Here is a 20,238-nt window from a genome sequence, read left to right as displayed (position 1 = left end):
TAAGCGATACACGGCAAGCATTCTGCAGTATAATGTGTTTCTCAATATAATTTTGTTCATCTTTAATATTTAATGTATTCACTCATTACGATAAACACATTTAACTCAACGCACAGACAATTAAGTTAAGCGACGGAGACTGTCAGTAGAACAAAGTAAAAGGCAAATTCTATCACTTGGAAAGCTTTCTCCCTCTGTCGTTGATATGTGATCCCAGCATTGAGTTTCTCAATCCCCCCCCCCGCACACCCCACCCACCCCCACCCCACATACCCTTTGAAAGAAGTAGGAGACAGTTGTGATGCTTGCATCTATGAGGACAGGACAGTTTCAAGGCCTCTCTGTCTGCGTGCCCATTACTCCTGACCCATCTCCACCAAAGTTCCCAGAACAGTTGCTAACATGCAAAGATGGACTTGCCAGCTATGCGCAAAGATGATGACATCACAAGCCCTGTAGGGTGGGATCCATTTCCTCTTGTGTCATCTTCTTTCATCGCTTCCCTGCTATCTCTCCTCACTCACTCATCTTTGCTGAGCAAACATGGCCACGCTGGCCCTCTATCCTCTGCCCCTTACTACTAATAGATACCTATGCTTTGAGTTAGTTTCAGGTATGTCTCTCACTAGTTCCTCACTTAAGACTCTGGGGTAGTCTCCTCAAAGAAGCATGCTGGGCACACATGTGGCCTCACTAATTTGTCCCTTGTGGGTTTTCCCATCAAAACTAAGCTCTGTCTTACTCTACACTGGCTTTAAAACTGAAATTGGAACAGTTGTAGTAAAAAAATTGAGAATGATGGGTCGTGACTGTAATCCCTGCACCTTCGAGACAGAGGCAGAGAGATGGCTATATGTACAGAGGTATCCTGGGCTATACAGTGACTTCTAAGTCAACCTGGGCTGCAGTGTGAGACAGTGTTTTAAACCCTCCTCAACTGAAGCTGTGCATGTGGAACACAGTAGTGACAGCTCCTTTACATGCGAACCGTGTGGCAGCATGTTTTCCAGTTCACTAGAGCTGCTTTGTGCCTATGAGAAAAGTGTGTGACTTCTTTCTGGTCCATTTCTAAGATCCCAGGTTGGTTATCTGTTAAACAACTAAAGTTATCATTTAATGAGTCAGGAATACTACTTAGTGTCATGGAAGACAGTAAGAGTACATACTATAGTGACCCTCTCTGCAACATGGAGTAGACAGCTAGTGTGTAGAAAGTTTGGGACCTCCAAGGATGGCAAACTGGTTCCCACTCAGCTTTGTGTAATAAAAAGATGTATAATTGCACAAGAAAAGAAGCACTACTAAGAAACCACGAGTGTCTAATGGCTTGAGTTTCGTAAACTTAACACTTTTCCGAGTTTAACCCAGATTGTGACAACTCTGAAATCTTGGCCTTGCTTCTACCAAGCTCAGTCATGGGGAAGATCATGCGGTAGAGAAGGGGATACGCTTCTTCCTGCCCAAGTGCTTTCTGAAACTGACAGCCTGACATCCTTCGACAGCACTTGAAACCCTGGACAAGCTCTTAGCTAAGAAAACAAGTCCTGGATAAAAGTCTGACCCATATATCCAATTTTTTACGAGGTGTGTGTGCTGGGATTTTGTCAGAGTGCCATCCTCTGTAACTAGCTGGGCCTTAGTGTCCATCCACACTTCCTAAACCTATGCAGGTGCTTCTGCAACGTGCTCCACTGTGTCACTGAAACTCCGTTCTCTTGGTGATCTTCTTTCTTACCTTTATCACCTAGTTCACAAAAATCACAGTGGCAAGCATTCGTGTATGTGTGTAAGTGTGTGCACTTGCACACAGGCACACACACACACACACACGCACACACCCCTATTGTTCATCACCTTCAGTGTGAGTACATTGTTTCTGAGGTTACCTTTAACCTAGCTTATTATAATCACTCCCAATGGACATCCTTACTTTTGCGTTTGATCCCTGAATCAGATTGCTAACATATCAAGTCAGAGTAAGCCTTCTGCAAACGAAGCCAGACTATGTCAGTTCTGCTCCTGCCCTCATTGTGTTGCAAGGCCTCCTGGATCTATCCAACCTCAGCAAGGTCCAAGCCCTCCTCCTGCTCAGTGCTTCCCTTCTGTGCACAGCAGGTAGGTACACTCCCAGTCTCCAGTCTCTGAGCTCACCCTTCCCTAAGTCCTCACAGGGCTGGCTGGCTCACTACTTCAGGGAAGACTCAAAAGCCACCTTCTGAGTCACCCCATTGAAAGTATTGTATTTTCTGTGCTCTCTGTTTGAGAGGAGTCTGGAACTTTCAGGTGATGTACTGTCTCTAGCAACTGACTTGGTGGTGGTATACAGAGAGAGAACAGCGAAGACCTGAGACCTTAGCTGACAGTGAGCATCTCTATCCTCTACTGATACTTCTGGTTGTCAGTAACAGATCTCCCGATTCACAGCTCTACTGAGACAAAATCTATTCTGTAATCTCAATATATTTTTTTTTGCCATTTCATTTGGCAAGCCAGGTGGCTCCAAACTTTATGATACTTGGAAGAGATTCAAACACAGGGCATCAGATGCAGGGTATGTAAGCTTGGCTGTCTGTGAGCTCACACAGACTATAGTCCATCTCCGATATCTCTCTTTGGCCATGGGTCATGATTTTCCAAATGGAACTCGAGATCTTATTCGAATCCATCCTTCATATACTCTGACAGGATAATTCTGAACTCAAACCCACCAGTGGCAATTTGCATGAAGAAGTCTTTAAATGAATATTTTAACATGTATGTTAAACAAATGAATTCAAACATTTAAAATGTTCACTGCAACTCTAAAATTATGTCTCTTCAATGGCATATTGAATATTTTTTTCCTCACTAGGTAGCAAAAATGTAATATGGCAAGAAAATATGAGGAACAGATGGGAATGTCTTGGTCAACTAGAGCTCTCTTTCTGACTGGAGAAGTCTTCACCTCTAACAGAAAGAAATGTGACTGCATATGCACCATCAGCACCTGTAGCAGCACCAGCACCAGCATCAACACCAGCATCAACACCAGCACCATCACCAGCACTAACACCAGCACCACCACCAACATCAGCACCAGCACCAGCATCAACACCAGCACCAGCACCAATACCAGCACCAATACCAGTACCAGCACCAGCACCAACACCAAGACCAGCACCAGCACCAACACCAAGACCAGCACCAGCACCAGCACCAACACCAGTACCAACACCAGCACCAGCAGCAGCACCAGTACCAACATCAGCACCAGCACCCCAACCCGACTGACTGCTATCAAAGCCTTTGAAACATTCTTTGCAGCCCTTAGAACATAAGTCATTTTCAAAATATGCAAGGAATGGTTGCATTCTTGGTAACTGTATTTCCATTCCCTAAACCTTTCCTCAAAATTCTACACATTCTGCTATCTGGCCACTCTCTGCTTCCCCACAGGTATACAGTGTGACAGGCACATGTCTGTCACACATCAGCAGGTGAGGGAAGAGCTGGGACCCCCTTCCTCAACAAACAAACAAACAAACACTATCACCAACAACAAAACCACCCTTCTGTTCTTCACCAGGCAAACACAGAAATGCAACAGGCTTTAGAAGTCTACAGATCCCTAACTCCTTGCATCTTCTCCACGGTGGCTGGGGAATGACCAGGGTGACCTCTCACCCCTCCGATTCTTGGTATGATCTCATAAACATAAAGCTTGTTGCCTGTTTCCTAAGATGCTCTTCAAACTAGTGGCTACCTTAGAAGACATAGCTGGGCATTAATGATTGGCTACCTCCAAAATCCCACTCTCCAGGCACAGCAGTGAGATGGATTATTCTCTGCAAACAAACCGAGCACAGTCCTGTGGGCAGCATAACCCAGCCTGCATCCCACTAAGTCAGCTAACCAGCTAACCAGCTAACTAGCTAACTAATCCATGCTGGTGATTACTGTGTTTGAATTAAAGAAGTCCTTGGCCACCTGCCTTGTGCCTGTGACAAGTTCCCTTTTTTTTTTTAAATCCTATTTATCTTCACAGTCATCTATTTGTGTCAAGACAAGAAGCATACGAGCACAGCATCTGTTACTAGAGTCACAAAATTACCAAATACTTCTAGAAGGAAAGAAATAGGCGATAAATCCAGATTACATGTCAGGTGTCTTAGGAGGGAGCATTAGTCTTTCAATCACAGTGTCTTGTTTAAACTGAGCATATGGCATTGACAGCACAGTCTCGCCAGCTCAGCCTGGTCTGTAATAGGGACAGGCACCACAGAAATGTCACCTCTTCTGATTTGGCAGAAGAAAGCAGCCTCTCCAACTCAGGCAACCCCCGTCCCCCGCTGAGCCCCTATAATGAAGTAGGCAACCATTGAAGATGCTTCCCCATTGGTTACTTTTATTCTGCTGCTGCTGAAACCTATGTAAATTCAGAATCTGATTTTGGGGGAAAATATATAACTTTTTGTGGCAACTAATACTGATCATACCCACTGGGAGAGTTACTTGATTTCTTTCTGCATGTAAGCAACAGGTCTGTGTGGTCCTACTAAATTAACCTCCTTGCTGGGTTTAAGTCTTCAGACTTTAGGGAGGGACAAGGGAAGGCAGTCAGGTGTTAGAGGCAGACAGACCACATGATAGGCACACCTGATGAGAGAGAGATGCTAACAGTCTTTCCAGACAATCCCTGGCAACCTAACAGCCCCGGAATCTGAAAACTGGACCTAAAATATGCCCAGCACTGCTGCTTGGATCCAGTCTCCCTGGTTCCCCGCCAAGCGCCCATGTGAGCCACACCAGAGCGCCCTGCCCCTTACCTGCCAGGCTGCCCGGCCTCTGGAGGGTGGCGGTGGCATACAGCTCCTGCGAATGCTTGCTGTACTGCTCAGACGCGTGGACCAGGCGCTTGGTGGGCGACAGGGTGGCGTAGGTGCCGATGGTGGAGCTCAGCTGGTGGATGGGTGAAGAGGAGATGGTGGACTGCACGGTGGGGGGCGAGGTCACGCGGATCGGGGACAGGCCGGCCGAGGACACGACGATGTTGATGGGCGAGCTGGTGCTGTAGGACTTAGCCAGGCGGCTGGGCGACTGCTTGGGCGAGGAGCCGCGCGGCGCGGCGTAGGCAGCACCCTCCGGGGCCGAGCCTCCGCGCTGCAGCTTGGTGGGTGAGCCGCCCTGCGTGGTGGTCAGCGGGGAGCCCCCGCGCGGCGGCGCGGGCAGCGTGGAGCTGGAGTAGTAGAGCGCCGCGGCGGCGGGCGGCGCGTCGGGCAGGTGGAAGGCGCTGCCCAGGCTGGGCGCGAACGGTTCCCGCGGAGGCGGAGGCGGTGGCGCAGGCTCGGAGCCCGCCAGGTGCCCCGCGCGGCCGGTCGTGCCCTGTGCCGGGAAGGAGAGCAGAGAACAGGCGCGCTCAGAGGTGGAGAAGCAGCCGCCCGCCCGCCAGCCCCGCCCGGCTGCAGAAGACAACTTCTGCGCCCAGGCTACGCGTGGCGAGGGACGCGAACCCACGCCCCAGCACGTTCCCAGCCTTGTTCCTTTCCAAGGGGAAAAGGAGCGGGCTAGCAGAGGCCGGCTGACAAAAAGGCGAGAGGCATGCGTCTGCTCTGAGTTCCAAGAGGTTTTAGTCACAGGAGAAACATTTAAAGGCCACCCAACCGGTGATCTCTCAGAACGCCCTCTCTCTCTGCTAGCTTTAATGAAAACTCCAGGCATTAAACGCTCCCATTATTCCATGAGACACACTTTCAGCCACCGAAAACTGACCGAATTGCGTACTTAGACCGGGACATAAAAGATGCACTACTTAGAATTTATTCTGCTGTCTTGCCGTTAAGACTTTTTAGTCAAGAGTTAAACGGAGGGAAAAGTGTAAGCTTGGTTTTCACAAGAGTAAGCTTGGTTTTTCAGTTAAAAAAAAAAAAAAACTAGAGGAAACAGATCAATCAAAATTGGAAACGTTAAAAGTGCTTCCTTTTCTGGTTATTAAAAGTGTACTCTAGATGGCTCAGAACAACACCTCTGCTGTTGTGTCTTCCGACTGAAAGCCAGTTGCTTTCTTTGGACTTACAAGAACACAAAAGACCAGGGCTGGGGTGGAGTTAGAAAGACAGTTTCCTCTAATCTTGCTCAGAGACAAATCTGCATTAGAATGAAAATACCGAATTGTCATCTACTTATGGGCAGAATGACTAGATTCTCCAAGCTTCACCCAGGGCAGGAGAAAGGGTCTGGGGGAGTCCCTGGTGTGCAAAGCTAGTAGCATCTCACAGTGTGTGAGAGAGAAGCTGTCAAGGAAGGGTATGGAAGGAAGAATGCTGGTTGGGCTGGGAAGGGAGCAAGGAAATGAAGGGAGGGGGGAAGAAGAGCTGATAGATGCTCTCCACAGGAAACTTCCATTGTGCCTCTGCCCTTTGGGGTGGTATTTGGCAAGTGGGAGGCTGGGCACTTTATCTGAGCACACACAGCATTCCAAATTGTCTGGAGAAACACTGAGGATGTACCGAGGAAGCATCAAGATACTGAATTAAGAACAAATTGGGACTCGGGGAGACATCTTAGTAAAATCTTGTCTCCTAAGCTTGAGGAGTCCAGCCTGATCCCTGGCACCCACATTTCAGGGGGCAAAAGGGGTTAGTGCTACACTGCACTAGGGAGGCAGGCAGTCTGGCTGTCACTGGACAGCCAGTTTAGTCTCTTTTTTAGAGGTCAAGACCAATGAGAGATTCTTTTTTTTTTTTTTGGCAGGGGTGGGGATGGGGGGGATGGGGTGTTGGAGTGTTGATGTACAAAACCCAGGGAGGCTGTCTTCTGACCCCACCCCAACATGAGTAGAACATGTCAATGCACCCTCATGCACGTGTACACAAACACACACACACACACACACACACACACACACACACACACACAGCATTTTATGAGGGAGACAACTCTTTGCTGAGAGACACTCTCTGTGGAAGGTATATATGTGTATTTCTACCACACACATTTGTTTATATATAATGTATATGTTTAATATAAATCTCATAAGTGCATTACATATCCCAATATGAACCGGAATTATTTTAAGCTTACCATGAGGTGTGGGATGTGAGCTCCGTGCACTTGCTCACAGGAGTCTCTCTAGAAACCACAAGAGAACCTGATCCATAGAGAGACTGCAGTGGCATTTACTCAATCAATGAAGGAGTGATTCATAAATTTGGCCTGAGGTTTTGGCTTTGAGAGTTTGAAAAATGCACAAGCTCTGGAGAACTCTTGTGTCTTCCTGAATCCCATGGCTATGGTCTAACATCAAACTAAGGAAGCTTGGAGTTGCTCCCTTAGCAGGACCATAAGAGACTGGGCTTCTGAAACCAAACTGTAGGTGAAAATTGCCAGGGAACTTCTCAAAAATATTGGAACAGCTAAGATCTACCCTAGACTTTTAATCCCAAGCCTTTGATGGTGGTACGTAAGCATCAGGTAAGTAAGCCAGCTTCCCAGCAGATTTCAATGCCTAACACACATGAGAACCAGATCTCAGAGTTGTGGTCTCCAGAGTGCGCTGTCTATTTACCAAACAACAGCCTCGCTGCCTCAAATAGAACAGAATCACTGGTGGGGGCCAAGTTACTTCTGCTAGGACAAGCTGTCTAGGTGACTGAAGTCTCCTCCAAACTTTGAGAACCAACAATGGCAGACCATCTAGTTCTGGGCATCTGAAGTGGGTCCTGGGGTTGATAGCAGTCTGTCGAGGGAGGTAGATGGTACTGATCCTAAAAATTCCGACAAGCACGCAGACATTTTCCCTCTGAGGCTCCACTCTGTTGTTGACTAAGATCTCTATGACCTCGTATCTGGCTAGCGAGTGGTGGGAGAGCCTCACACAGGATGATAATGGCGGAAACATTAAGAATAGGGAGTCCCCTGCTTACAATAAACTCTATTATGTCTTCTATGACACAAATAATGGCCTTCTATTACATTAACAATGGCATTAGAGAGGGCATTCTTTTTTAATGAATAATGATAAATGTGCCTAATTTAAGTGCAGCTGTCTTTTTAGCAGTGAATGGAGGTTGATACAGAGATTATATAATCGGTCACAATACAAAGAATAAGTGATTTTGATCTACTCAGCCCTGAGCTGTACTCCACTGCCTCCTCTCAATGCTCAGGAACATCATGGAAGAAGGAATGGAAAGATTCTAAGTCAGAGAATAGGCAAGAGTGTTATGTGATAGTGTCTTCTCGCCACAACAGGGACATCCCAACAGTAACTCACAGAGGCTGTGGCTGCCTGCACAAGACCTTAGTAAGATCAAGGCAGGCTCAGCATGAACAGGACAGTATCCCAAAGGGTTCCACGCAGGAGATGCTGAAAGGTAATTCTTAGAGAGGGATGGAGGATCTGGGTTCTTCTGGGGCATAATCCTGGCAGGCTGTCTATGCTCCAGTAGATGACCCTACATTTATGCTTGTATGAACAGCACTGACTGGACTGGTTGGGTTGGATTTCAAACAAATGAGAAGAGGACAGAGATGAAGTTGGATGGGATATGTGGGTTTCTGGGAAGGGGACAGGACAAATAGCTGTGAAGGTGGGGAAGGGGTACAACTGTAAAACATTGTGTGCATGGATGGAATTCTCAATGGAAGCTAGTGTCGAGACCTACAACTAATCAAAATGCATAGCTAAAGGACTGTGCTAGGCGTAGCCCCACATGGAAAAGCAGTCCTTCCATTTAAGGCCTCAGGGTTGTTGCTGGAGAGAGGTGGTAGGTTTGTAAGAGTCAAAGGACAAGACAGGACATCAGCTAGGAGACCATGTCTTTTATGTGACAGGGAAACTGCACCCGTGAACTCTCAACAGCATGGCTGCCTAAACATGACCTGAAAAACGAGTTGACATCCCAACACGTCAGTGTGGATGGAGGCAATCTCATAAGGCCACAGCCCTAGATGGAGAGCTACAGACCGCTGACAGAGGGCGGCTTTGTTCTCTCCATGGATGAGCTCCTGGCAAATTCAACCCTAAGTGGTTATCCCTACATGTGCATAGAATCACCACTAGGTGGACTTGGCCATTTGTGTACTTGCATGTATGCATGTGTGTATAAAACAATAATAATTAAAGAAGAGGAGGGTGAACATTTGCGATTCAGGACTTGGGACATGGAGAGGGAACAGAGGAAATAGTGTAAATATAGTTAGTTCACTTATGTAAAAGATTTGAAAAAATAATTTGAAAGGAACTAATTTAATTAATAAGCTAATTTACCAAAACAGTGGAATGAGTAGTCAATATTTATGTATTTGACTTATGTGGATCCCATGAAATCTATGATTTGTAAATACCTTGCCAGTTTTTTTTAGTTTGTTTGTTTGGTTTTGTTTTTTTGTATCTGCTGGAACATGCCATTTGAGTGTACTAATTATGTTGGATATTAACATTTACAAACTTTCCTTAAATGGTCCCCAAATCTGTAGAAGTTTTGGAAAATGCCAGATGACCGTTAGACATTTTGAATGTCTAAGTCAAAAACAGACATATAGGAGGATCTTGGTAAAAAGTTTATAAAATTTTTAACAAGAAAAAGGGAAAGGAGAAAGAAGCGGTAATATTTTATGTTGTCTCTGAGGCAGTAAGTAGTGTTATTCAGTGTGTGTGTGTGTGTGTGTGTGTGTGTGTGTGTGTGTGTGTGTAATAAAACACAATTTAACCCAGCCTGCTGTCTCTATGTGTTTAAACACCCCTATCACTCAGCAGTCTTACTACACCAGCCTTATTGGTACCCATTGAGCAGCATGGTCCCATCCACTTGCTTTAGGCCTGGTAATGTCCCAAACTGGCATGTCCCAATTTAGCATTCACTAGACAGACAGGCTCATTGAGGGCCTCAAATGCTGCTTGTCAACGGAAGCACTGGATTTAGCGTGCACATGATTAATCCCAATTCACACAGCCACACGTAACCAGGGTCTAACTTATTGGGCTGCACAGCTGCACCAGCTCATCTATAGCTCATAACAAATGGTCCAGGGATGCTGTGGTCCATCACTGTGGCTCATGGAGTAATAAATGTCGAAGAGCAGCTCATCATTTGCACAAAAAATGGGAACCTGGGAGCACGCATTTGCTTTTGTTTCACTGTATAAATTCATTTAGTGCCTCTTGGCCAGTTTGGGAGACATAAGGCTATAGTTTAAGTCTACTTCACAATTCATAGGATAGCTTATCCTAACCCATTGTTGAATTAAAACACACACACACACACAGAAGATGGAAAGAATTTAGTCCACTCATCTAGGAGTTAAGCTGTACCTCAAACGTAAGTTCATACAATAAAATTGTAAGTCTACTTTTCAAATTAGATTTCAGGTTAAAAATTGAGGGCTAGACTCCTTTTCATAGTGATATTTGAGCATTTATCAGTAAAGAGAATGGGAAGAATTGTGTTATTGTTGAAGAGGGCCCTAAAGAAGAATAGTGACACAACATATTTCACAATAACTTGGAGCAAAGTTGGGTCCTGATGCTGTCCCTAGTCATGGTTCTGCTGGCAGGAACCTGTGTTATTCCTTCCTAGTTCCTTAGATCAGTCCCAGAACTAATGTCTCTTTGTTGCTGAGAAGGTGGGGAATCTGCTTCTTTGGAACTCAGAAGGAAGTAGCTATCAAGTATGTGATATGACTCAACAGGCTGGAGCTGGAGATACATTCAGTGTAACCCTGTTTTATCTTGTTAGAAAATCCTCAAGAATAGAAGCCATACACTCAGAAATGCTTTGATAAAACAAATATATCATGTCTTTGTCTGTAAGTTTTGCTTAGGACAGACTTAGGATAAACTACAGTTATACATTTTATGTTCCACTTTTGTGTGTGTGTGTGTGTGTGTGTGTGTGTGTGTGTGTGTGGTGGGGTGTGGGGTGTGGGTATGTGTTACTCATTTGCTTATTGTGACCTTTTATATAATTGTACTGTGGATTCATGCCACTGTGATAGAGCTGTTTCATAGAGGATATATTTTCAATACAATTGGATCTGGAAGGCAGGCAATGCACACATGGCTGCCAAACAGGCTTTAACTACACAAAGCACAAGCTTGATGCATCAGGTCACTAGCACCTACAAGTCACTAAGCAGAGCAAGTGTCCCCAGAAAAATCCCAATGCTTACAGCCAGCTCTCAAGTGACCTCACAGCCAACACGCTCTCAGGAATCCGGAGTCCCAGTCATGAGTATACCCTGGCTCTAAAAGAAACCACATTGTATAAAACAGGTCCCTGATTTAGGACAGTCCTTGTGAGGACACATTGAGACTTGCCAAGTTTGCTGAAGCAGTCAGGAGGGCCCCAGCTCTGGGAGAGGAATGATATTTGCTCAGGATGCTAGGGAGCTAATGCCGTGAAGTCAGGAATGGACAACTGACGTCACTACCTGGTGACTACCCAAGATGAGCAAGCTTCGTGGATAGCCATCAGTCTGGCATCTCCTTTTTTACCCATGTTTTGCCCCTTCTCAGTTTCCTGTGGTTACATGAACACAGGGGTAGATCTGTCACTTGAGGTGTCCCCGCTGAAGACCATTCTGCCTCAGACTCTGTTGGCAGAAGTGCTTCTGGGTCAGGACATGGTCAGTACAGGGCAGAGAGCACGTTTCAAAGGAAGCAGAGCTTCCACCTCTGGGCTGTCAAGAGAGGTGCAGGAATGTGGCCATGGCTTACATCAGGAAGGCTGTGGTCTGGCATTTGCAGAAACTATCTTAACACCGTGTGGTCTAAATAATGACAAAGTAGAGAGAGAGTAAGCTAATGACTGATGTGTACTGTCCCAGTGACTCAGGGAAGCCGGAATGAAGGAAGGCCCTGCAGGGACCGTTCCGGAGACACTGATGTCTCACCGAGAACCTTCCAGTAAGATAATTTAAGAACATCAGTTCTGTGCTGACTGAAACTTTAGAGAAATAATTCTGCTTTCTTGGGATACGTGTGTGTAGAGCTCAGAAGTTCACACAAGTATGGACAAAGCTGTCCACTCTCGCCTTTCAAACAGGAGGAAATTGTCAACCCTTCAGGCTTTTTGTTTGCCAAATGGTTTCACTGAATTATTGTATAAAATGTAGCCCAGGGGGATACATCTACATCCCCAAATAAGCTATGTCCCCTGAGTTTAATCTCTGTCTTGTAACACATTTGCTTCTGCATTATAGTCATGGTTCACAGGAGTCAGCCAACTTTTCCTCTACACTGGTCTCTAGAAAGAAGGGGGTGCCAACCTATAACTTCAAAAATCCTGGTACTGTAAGAGAGACTTGAGTTTTGGACACAGTCAACTCAAATGATGTGCTGCTTGTCTAGCCATCCTCCCGAGGGGCTCTGGCTTTGATAGGAACTGATAAATAACATAAAGAGAAGAGACAGTGTTTATGCATAGGGCTTGTGTTGTTCCCGAAGGCATTAACTGCTAAGGTGGTGATCATCACTGGGAAAGGAAGGGCTAATAAAATTGTGGGTAACATCTCACTTACAAATTCAACTTTACTGAAAAAAAAATGAATATAGGTTTTTTCCCCTCAGATAAAGGGCCCAAAGGCCAAGTATCATCGTGTGCATCCTCATGGAGGCATCCCTTATTGCTTCCTCCTTAACTGAGGGTCCCAAAATCATGGAAAGTAGTGAAGGGAGGAGAAGAAGGAGGAAGAAGAGGAAGAGGACAGGGGAGAGAGGAGAAGGTGCAATAAGAAGGTGTGGAAGAGGAGGAGGGAGAGGGAGAACACATATTATAGATACTGAGAGATCCTGCAAGCCACCTGCCCCTAGCCATGCAGACAGGGGATGCCAATATTAAAATTCTATTAAGTATTTCATGTAGAGCCATTTCTGTAAGTTCCAATAGAAAGAAAAGTGGAGACGAAAACACAATACAAGGACACAAAGATCCTACAGACAGTTATAATAAATAATACATAGGAAGGGTATCTCAGTGGCAGATCTTTTGAAAGTCTACATGAACACTGGCAAAAATATATATCCATGAAACTTTCACTTCGGCATGAAGCTCTGTCAGAACAACTTTAATAATCTAAATACTTGCACAGAAAAGGGAACGTAAGCTTGGAGCACAAATATAAACTCCTTGCCATACAAAATGCTTCGATTGTCAAAGCCAGATTCAACATGTTTATGCTAGAGAGAGAAAATAGGGGGAAGACTTGAAAGCAAAGCAAGGAGGAATGCAGATTTACAAGAAGTGAGCATTTTAAAACTATTTGGAAAAGAAAGAGAGGGGGGAAAAAACCACCTGTCAGAACCCCACAGGTATGCCAAGGAAAACACGTAGAAAAACATGCCCTCTCCCCTGAATGCCCCATGCGGGGTGCATTCTGTGGAGTCTGCATGGCATCTACATCTATGCAAAGCTGTGTTTTCTAAATGGACCACTATTACATATCTGTGGACACACCCTGGAACAGTGGTACTGGAATTCAGGCTTTTTTTTTTTCTTCTAAAGCTACTCAGATGTTTCTAGGAAGGACTAAAGTATGCTATGGAAATCTGTGCGATTACCATACCTTTTTTTTCAGTAAAGTTGATTTTGTCAGCGAGATGTTACCTGCAATTTTGCTGTCTCAATTACAGTACCAGTATTACTTCAAGGCAATTTATTTTATGATTAAGCAAGCGAGAGTGGCCTTCCCCATGCGGAGATCAATACAATGGCTGACTATTAGGAACTTTCTTCCCCTCTGTACTATAGGCAAGTTTATGGTCTACCTTACTACCACTCATAAAGTAGCCATCCAAGTGCCAATGGTCCGATGATCTACTCTTCTGCCTTTGGGAGACAGGAACATCAACATATTCATAATTATGATAGAGCTTGCACGGGGACTTTTAAGACATGAAGTCAGTATAACATTAAACAGATAGGCCAGATTGAAAGGAAATGAAGAATTTCTTCTGTAGAAAAATTTTGGGATGTCCACTATTGGGTGGCTTAACTTCATATGAATGTCATATGATTCTCAGTTTCCTGCAGGTCATTTCCTCAGATTATCACAGCATACTTTGGTCCTTCCCAGAAACATGTGAACGGCTTAAAAAACAGACCCGGGTAAAATTTGGTGGATCCTGGACCGGGTCCTGCAGGGGTAGAAATGATTTTCTGGAGCTGAAGCTTTGCATTGAATCAAACTAAGGGGAGCCTTTTGTGCAACAGTATCTGGCAGGACAATGATTCTAGGTATCGTCAGGCTCTGCTTGGAACTCTCAACTTCCCACTGCATTCAAAAGTGAGTCCTACCACTGATCCACTAAGGCTAGAGACACTTGGCAAATCCCTGAACCCTGCTCTGGCTGCGCTGATCTACATGTTGTTTTGTTAATATGCCAGTTAACTGCGGCTGGAGACCATTAGGCTTACCACTCCACAGATAGCCAAGAGCCTCTCCCATGTGTCCTTACCCAAACATCTCCTTTAAAATGTTCCATGGTGTTCTATTTTCTTCTCTGAATATCATCCTATTCTCTGTCCATATGCTTCCCTCAGTGGCCATCATCTTTAATATGTTATAAATGTAATATATTATGAATATATTATATGTTATCATCTAATTATCTACATAGCATAATATTATTGTATTAAGTAACACAATCTAATATGTTATGAATATAGTCTATGCACTTTGCTTATTTCAAGTGTTGGTTTTCTAATTTTCATGCCCGCTGCTAGAATAAAAACTCCCTGAGGACAAAGACCATGTCCATTTTCCATACTTCATCATTCTAAAGATACAGGCTCACTACACCTCCAGGTACAGTTAAATGTCTTGAAGAATCAATGAATAATCGGGTAATAGATTAAGTACATGGGGGAAAAGTGCAATTCTATTGGGAGTGCTTATAGGAGCCAACTGAAAGGCCAAAGTTGGCTGAAAAGTGAGTAGACAGGGAGAAGTAAGCCACAGCCTTCTTAAAAGCTATGAGAAGTGTTCAGCTTGGATGGGCAGAGCCTTTGTGGTGGAGAAGAGAGAGCGCCATGTGAATCAGGTTACACTGCATCCTGGAAAAGATGTGCCACTTTCAGGGCCTGGCTGCTTATCTTCTGTCCTTTACTTCTACTTCATGAACCACCTTAGCGTTTGAGGAAAGAGTAGCCAAAGACACAAGAGAACTGTCTGACAGCAGTGTCTGTGACTGATGAGACTTTAAGATGGATACATTGAGGTTTCCCGTCCATCCCCAAGGCCTCCTGGAGAATTTGGTAACGGTCACTCAGCGAAGCCCCAGGGTGCTGGGTAAACTAGAGTCTGTCTAAGAATTGAAACCAGCATCTTAGACATTTATGATGCTACTTCATATTCCCACTGGGATGTGACTTGTGAACTAGACAGAAACCACTGATGTCCCTTTAGAATTACAATCTTTAGAGAGAGAATAAATATTTTTCAGCTAGTCATTGGTCTTACTCAGCTTATCATCCATTAGCCACAACTTGGGCTTACTATGTAGCATGTAGCCCATGTAGTATTTGATGACAACAGGTCATCTACAACATTAATCTCTCCTGGAGAGATGTTATATGATTTAGGATATTGGCAAGAATATTTCACATGGGTTTTGTAAATCCAATGGCTCTGAATGAGATGCCACTGAAACAGGACCTGGATGCTTGATTTTCAAAGGTATAACATTAATTGTTTGGCTTAATTGCTAGTTTTCTGGTTCGAGCATTTCTATGCTATTACTTTGAAGTTACAGGTCTTATAGTGGTATTCAGTGAATCAGCTCTCCATATACAACACACGGCTGGAGTTTGCCATGTTTCCAGTCACCAACAACCACTGAACTGTTGTGAGTTGAGGTGGTTGGTCAACTGCTATCTAAGCTCTGCTGGAGACAGTGCATTAGTCCATCGGAGCCCGGTGTGAGTCTTCAGACGTCTTGATCCTACCTCTCTACTCCGCAATATTTAACTCCTGCTAAAGTGATCTCTTGACTGCTCACACTCTATTGGTGTTTTCAAACCACAACTCTGGTAATTCCAAAAACATAACTGCGCCATCTTTACAGTGTAGTAACAATCTCTGATGGAGTGTTCATGGGAGGCAGAGAGCCAAGCTTTTAAGTCCATGAACTGCTTCACAATTCTCTTTTATCTGCGCTGTTACAGCCCTGGCTCACTAGAAGGTAACATTTACAAAACCACAGCTGGCAAGACTTGAGGGAAGAAGTCGTTTTTAAATACGGTGATCAGGATGGTGTGGCTTTAGGAAAGGAAATGGTCAGTGTCACTTGATTGCTGTAGTGGCTACACCAGACCGTTCTAATCTAAATCTCTCTGCCTACATTATCTAGGTACACATGGCCTACAAGGTCCTACCACTACGTAGAGGAGAGCCTGCTTTTAAGCAGCTCTCAGGAAATCAGTAAGCGAGATGGGCTAGCGGCCTGCAGAACTCAGTGATGGGTCCTGGGACTTGGGAAGGGTTCCAGGTAAATGTGCTACTCAATAAGTGCCTAAGAAATAAACAGTCTCCTCATTTCAAAGATGGGAGTGGTTGGACCTTCATTCCAGAGTCAAAAGCACAGTAGTTCAGAATATCTTATACAGCTGGAAATATGCCCAAAGTTTCATTAAAGAAGATAACCCTTGAATATATTAATTCTGGTGGATTGATTGAATATATACTACATACTACAGCCAAGTCATAAAAGAAAAATGTTACACATACACACACACATACACACACACACACACACATACACACACACATGATTTTCATTTAGGTGGCATAAAAGTTTTCAAAGGTGAATGTGTGTGTGTGCATCTGTGTGTGTGTGCATTTGCGTGAGTGTGTGTATGTACCCTCTCTGTGAATTAACACCCCCATATATTAGACCTGGTTGCTTCTAACTGAGTTGTTTTTAAGGACGGATAATGAATTTGTTCACTGAATTTAAAAAACACTCTCATGCCTTAAAGAAAACAAAAAATTAAGGCTCTCCTTCAAAATCTGACTTGACAAAGCGTAACTATTCCTAAACTTAATACAATTATCTATAGTCTAATTCTACACTTTTGATTAAGAGTTTACACAATTCCTTGATAAGATTAACTTCAAAGAATAATTGCATGACATTCCTTTTAAACTATTTTCTTTTCATCAGGTGAACTAAGAAATTCAGAATGTCTGATCTACTAATAACACAGATAGATGCAGATATGGTAACTATATGGCCATTTACTTATTCATACAGCTAAATACACACAACAGAGATACAAGATTTGCAACTCACAGGCAGGCATACTTAAAAAAATGTTTCCCATTTTGTATTACTCTCCACTAATATTTTGCCATTTCTTTCCTTCATACACAGCAGAGGACCTTTTGTAAGTTGTACAACACTCCCACAAAACCCATCTGGATCCCGTGTTCCCTGTGCCTCTCTGGTTCTGCATCCACACAAAGAGCAAGGACCCTTACCTGGCTGAAGCTCTGGCCGGCAGCTCGGGCTTGGGTGCTGCGTGCTGGGAGCTGAGAAGGGGCTGTGTCACCCAGGGCCAGGGTCTGGTTGCTATGGTAGCTGGCCGGATACTGGAAAGACCCTTCAGGTTTAGAATTGAGCTGAAGTGCACTCTGGGAGAGCAGGCTAGGCCCTGGGATGAAAGTCATTTAGAACAGTCAGTGACAGTCTCAGTGAAGCAGAAATGACATGTATTATTTATTGAGAGTAGCCTAGAATCATCACATGCATATGATTCCAGCCATCTATGCCTTGAATTCTGAGAACTAAAATGACCATATAATTCAGCTCCAACTCTCAGATGAGATTTTTCTTTTTTCCTTTTTTCTTTTCTTTTTTTCCGGTGGCTTTAAAGTTCTCTGAGGAGTAGATTTTTCAAATGATCTCATCCTGACCTACATAGAGATATATCTTATGAGGCAAATTAATCAAGTGGTTATTTCTGGATCAGACGAGATCAGAAACATTTGAAATAATGTTTTAAAAAAGTCCACCCTTTTGTACATGTTAATTGCATTAATATAATTATATCCCACTTCATGACTGGCATGCTAAAACACTCAAAGCCTTCCAGCCAGTGACAGATTCTATTGTATAAATAATGATGTAATACCACAGTGCCAGAGAGCAGACAGTATTTAAAATATTAATAGCTGCTCATACAATGTAAGATTCACCCTGGTCCCCGAGGACTAGTTATCTTTGCCATCACAGCAATGCTCAGCCGGAGAACAAAGAGAAAGCCAGGGTGTTAAGACCAATGCTGTTAACATGGGGGTGAGAAAATACGGTCAAGTCCTGGCCTTACGACTCAGTTACATTCTGCATGTACAGTTTGACTTTCTCTTCTGTGTTCCACTTAACTGGCATTCTTGCGAGAGTTTACACACACTGTTTTAGAAAAAAGATTAAAACTCAAACTTAATATTCACTTCAGGAACTTAAACCCTCATGGAGTAGTGAGCACTTATTTGCTAGTTTCCCTTGAGTGTGTTGGAGAGATGGCTGGTGTGGGAAGAATGATGGAGGAGCCAGAACCTGTGAATACAAATGTCTTCATGCTTGCTTGCTTTCTCTCTCTCTCTCTTTCTCTCTTTCTCTCTTTCTTTCTTTCTTTCTTTCTTTCTTTCTTTCTTTCTTTCTTTCTTTCTTCCTTCCTTCCTTCCTTCCTTCCTTCCTTCCTTTTTTTTAGTAGTATGATACAAAGCCAGTTCTTCATTCATGCAGACACAGCACCTATGGGACAGCCCTGGAACATCCTTGATACTTTCTTTGCTTTCTTTCTTTCTTTCTTTCTTTCTTTCTTTCTTTCTTTCTTTCTTTCTTTTTTTTAAATAACAGTATTGTTTCTGGTAAGTAAGAAATCACAGGGTCCTGACTTGTCTTTATACATGGAATTCTCTTCCAAAGGAAATCCTAGATTTGACCAGAACCAGTCTTGAACAGCTATAATGTGCCTATTTTTAGTAGAACTGGTTCTCAGGAACCTTGTCATTTATGGTCTCTGCACTCATTCCCTCGTGGCACTTCTAAACGGCCTGAGCATAACATTTAAAATCATGTTTTCATACAGCCCCAACTTTATCACAAAAAGTATCAGCAAAGCACAACTGAAACTCTCTATTATTGAATACAAACTCAATCCCAGGGAAACAGTATGCACCACATGGTTTCAGAATCTGGCAGAAGGACCCTGCAGTGTGTACTCCAAGTGTAATTACCAGAATGATGGTGCCTCTGTGGGGGGATGTATCCTCTTTACTGGACACCAGGAGTTCTATATTGGTAGTGGTGGGGGGAAGCACCTGGCACAGCGAAGTCCAGAGCTGCTCTCTAAGTTCTAGACAATGGGCAGACAGAGTTCTGGAAAACCTTTTAGAAGGCAAGTAGAAAAGGTTGTTTGTGGTAGTGAGACATGGGGCTATCCACCAAGAAGAGACAGGGGGGCCTCACTGCTACAGCATTGATGTTTGGCCAAGTGCTTTAGTCCTGGTCCTTAGTGGAGACTAGAACTTAGTGGAGAGAGCGGGCACAGTGGAAGAGCGATGGTTTTTCTCAATAGTATATCTGAAACAGGAAGCACTGCACTGCCTTATTCTGTTAATTCATTTAGGAAAGGAGATGGGCACCTAACAGCCTGTGCTGGGCACCCCTTCCTTCTACAGCAGTGTACAGGTAAGGAAGGTTATGGCAGATGCACCAACCGTGCACACAGTTGGGAATCTCAACAAAGTCAAATAAAAGAGAACCTTTATTTTCACATCACCTAACAAAATCCAAAAAGCAAAATGGCCACATGTGGTAATTATTTGCCTTTCAAGAGAGTGTGAGTCTGCTCCAATGAACTTCCCTGAGTAGTGAGTTCAATGACTTTGTGTTTTATGAATAGATTCATACAATTATCCCTGGAAATGTACAAATCTGTTTATACAGGATTTTCAAGTTATCTTTTGCAAACAGAATTTCAATTAAAACTACAGTTTATGTACTCCTGAGAAATGCATTGTGGGGTAATCAAACCTGCCCATCTTTTACAGAATCAGTCATGTACTTGATCAATACTCAATGAAAACAAATCAAGATTCCCTATCTCATTATTCTGCTAATACATCTCAAGCTCTGAAAGCAAGAAGTGCTTTGACATTGGTAATTGCACCAACAACCGGTATATCATGACAGCAAAGCACTGACTTGTCACCTGCCAAGGATAAAACAACTGGAACAAGAGCCCAGACTCTGTG

General features: G+C 43.9%; 1 protein-coding gene across 7 annotated transcripts in view; it reads right to left on the bottom strand.

Moving 5' to 3' along the window:
• Ctnnd2 (catenin delta 2) overlaps positions 1-20,238 on the bottom strand; it is a 793,031-nt gene that overhangs the window by 342,302 nt on the left and 430,491 nt on the right. For all 7 annotated transcript variants that reach the window (XM_021182850.2, XM_021182851.2, XM_029469855.1 and 4 more), the window contains 2 exons: positions 17,458-17,630; positions 4,806-5,361 (listed from right to left, as the gene is read on the bottom strand). In XM_021182850.2, coding sequence (XP_021038509.1) covers positions 4,806-5,361; positions 17,458-17,630 — 729 coding nt within the window. The remainder of the gene's footprint in view (positions 1-4,805; positions 5,362-17,457; positions 17,631-20,238) is intronic.

This window comes from Mus caroli, chromosome 15 (genome assembly GCF_900094665.2).
Source record: "Mus caroli chromosome 15, CAROLI_EIJ_v1.1, whole genome shotgun sequence".
Lineage (NCBI taxonomy): Eukaryota > Metazoa > Chordata > Mammalia > Rodentia > Muridae > Mus > Mus caroli.
The sequence above is the reverse complement of the archived record's forward strand: the minus strand, read 5'-3'. Positions and strand labels throughout refer to the sequence as shown.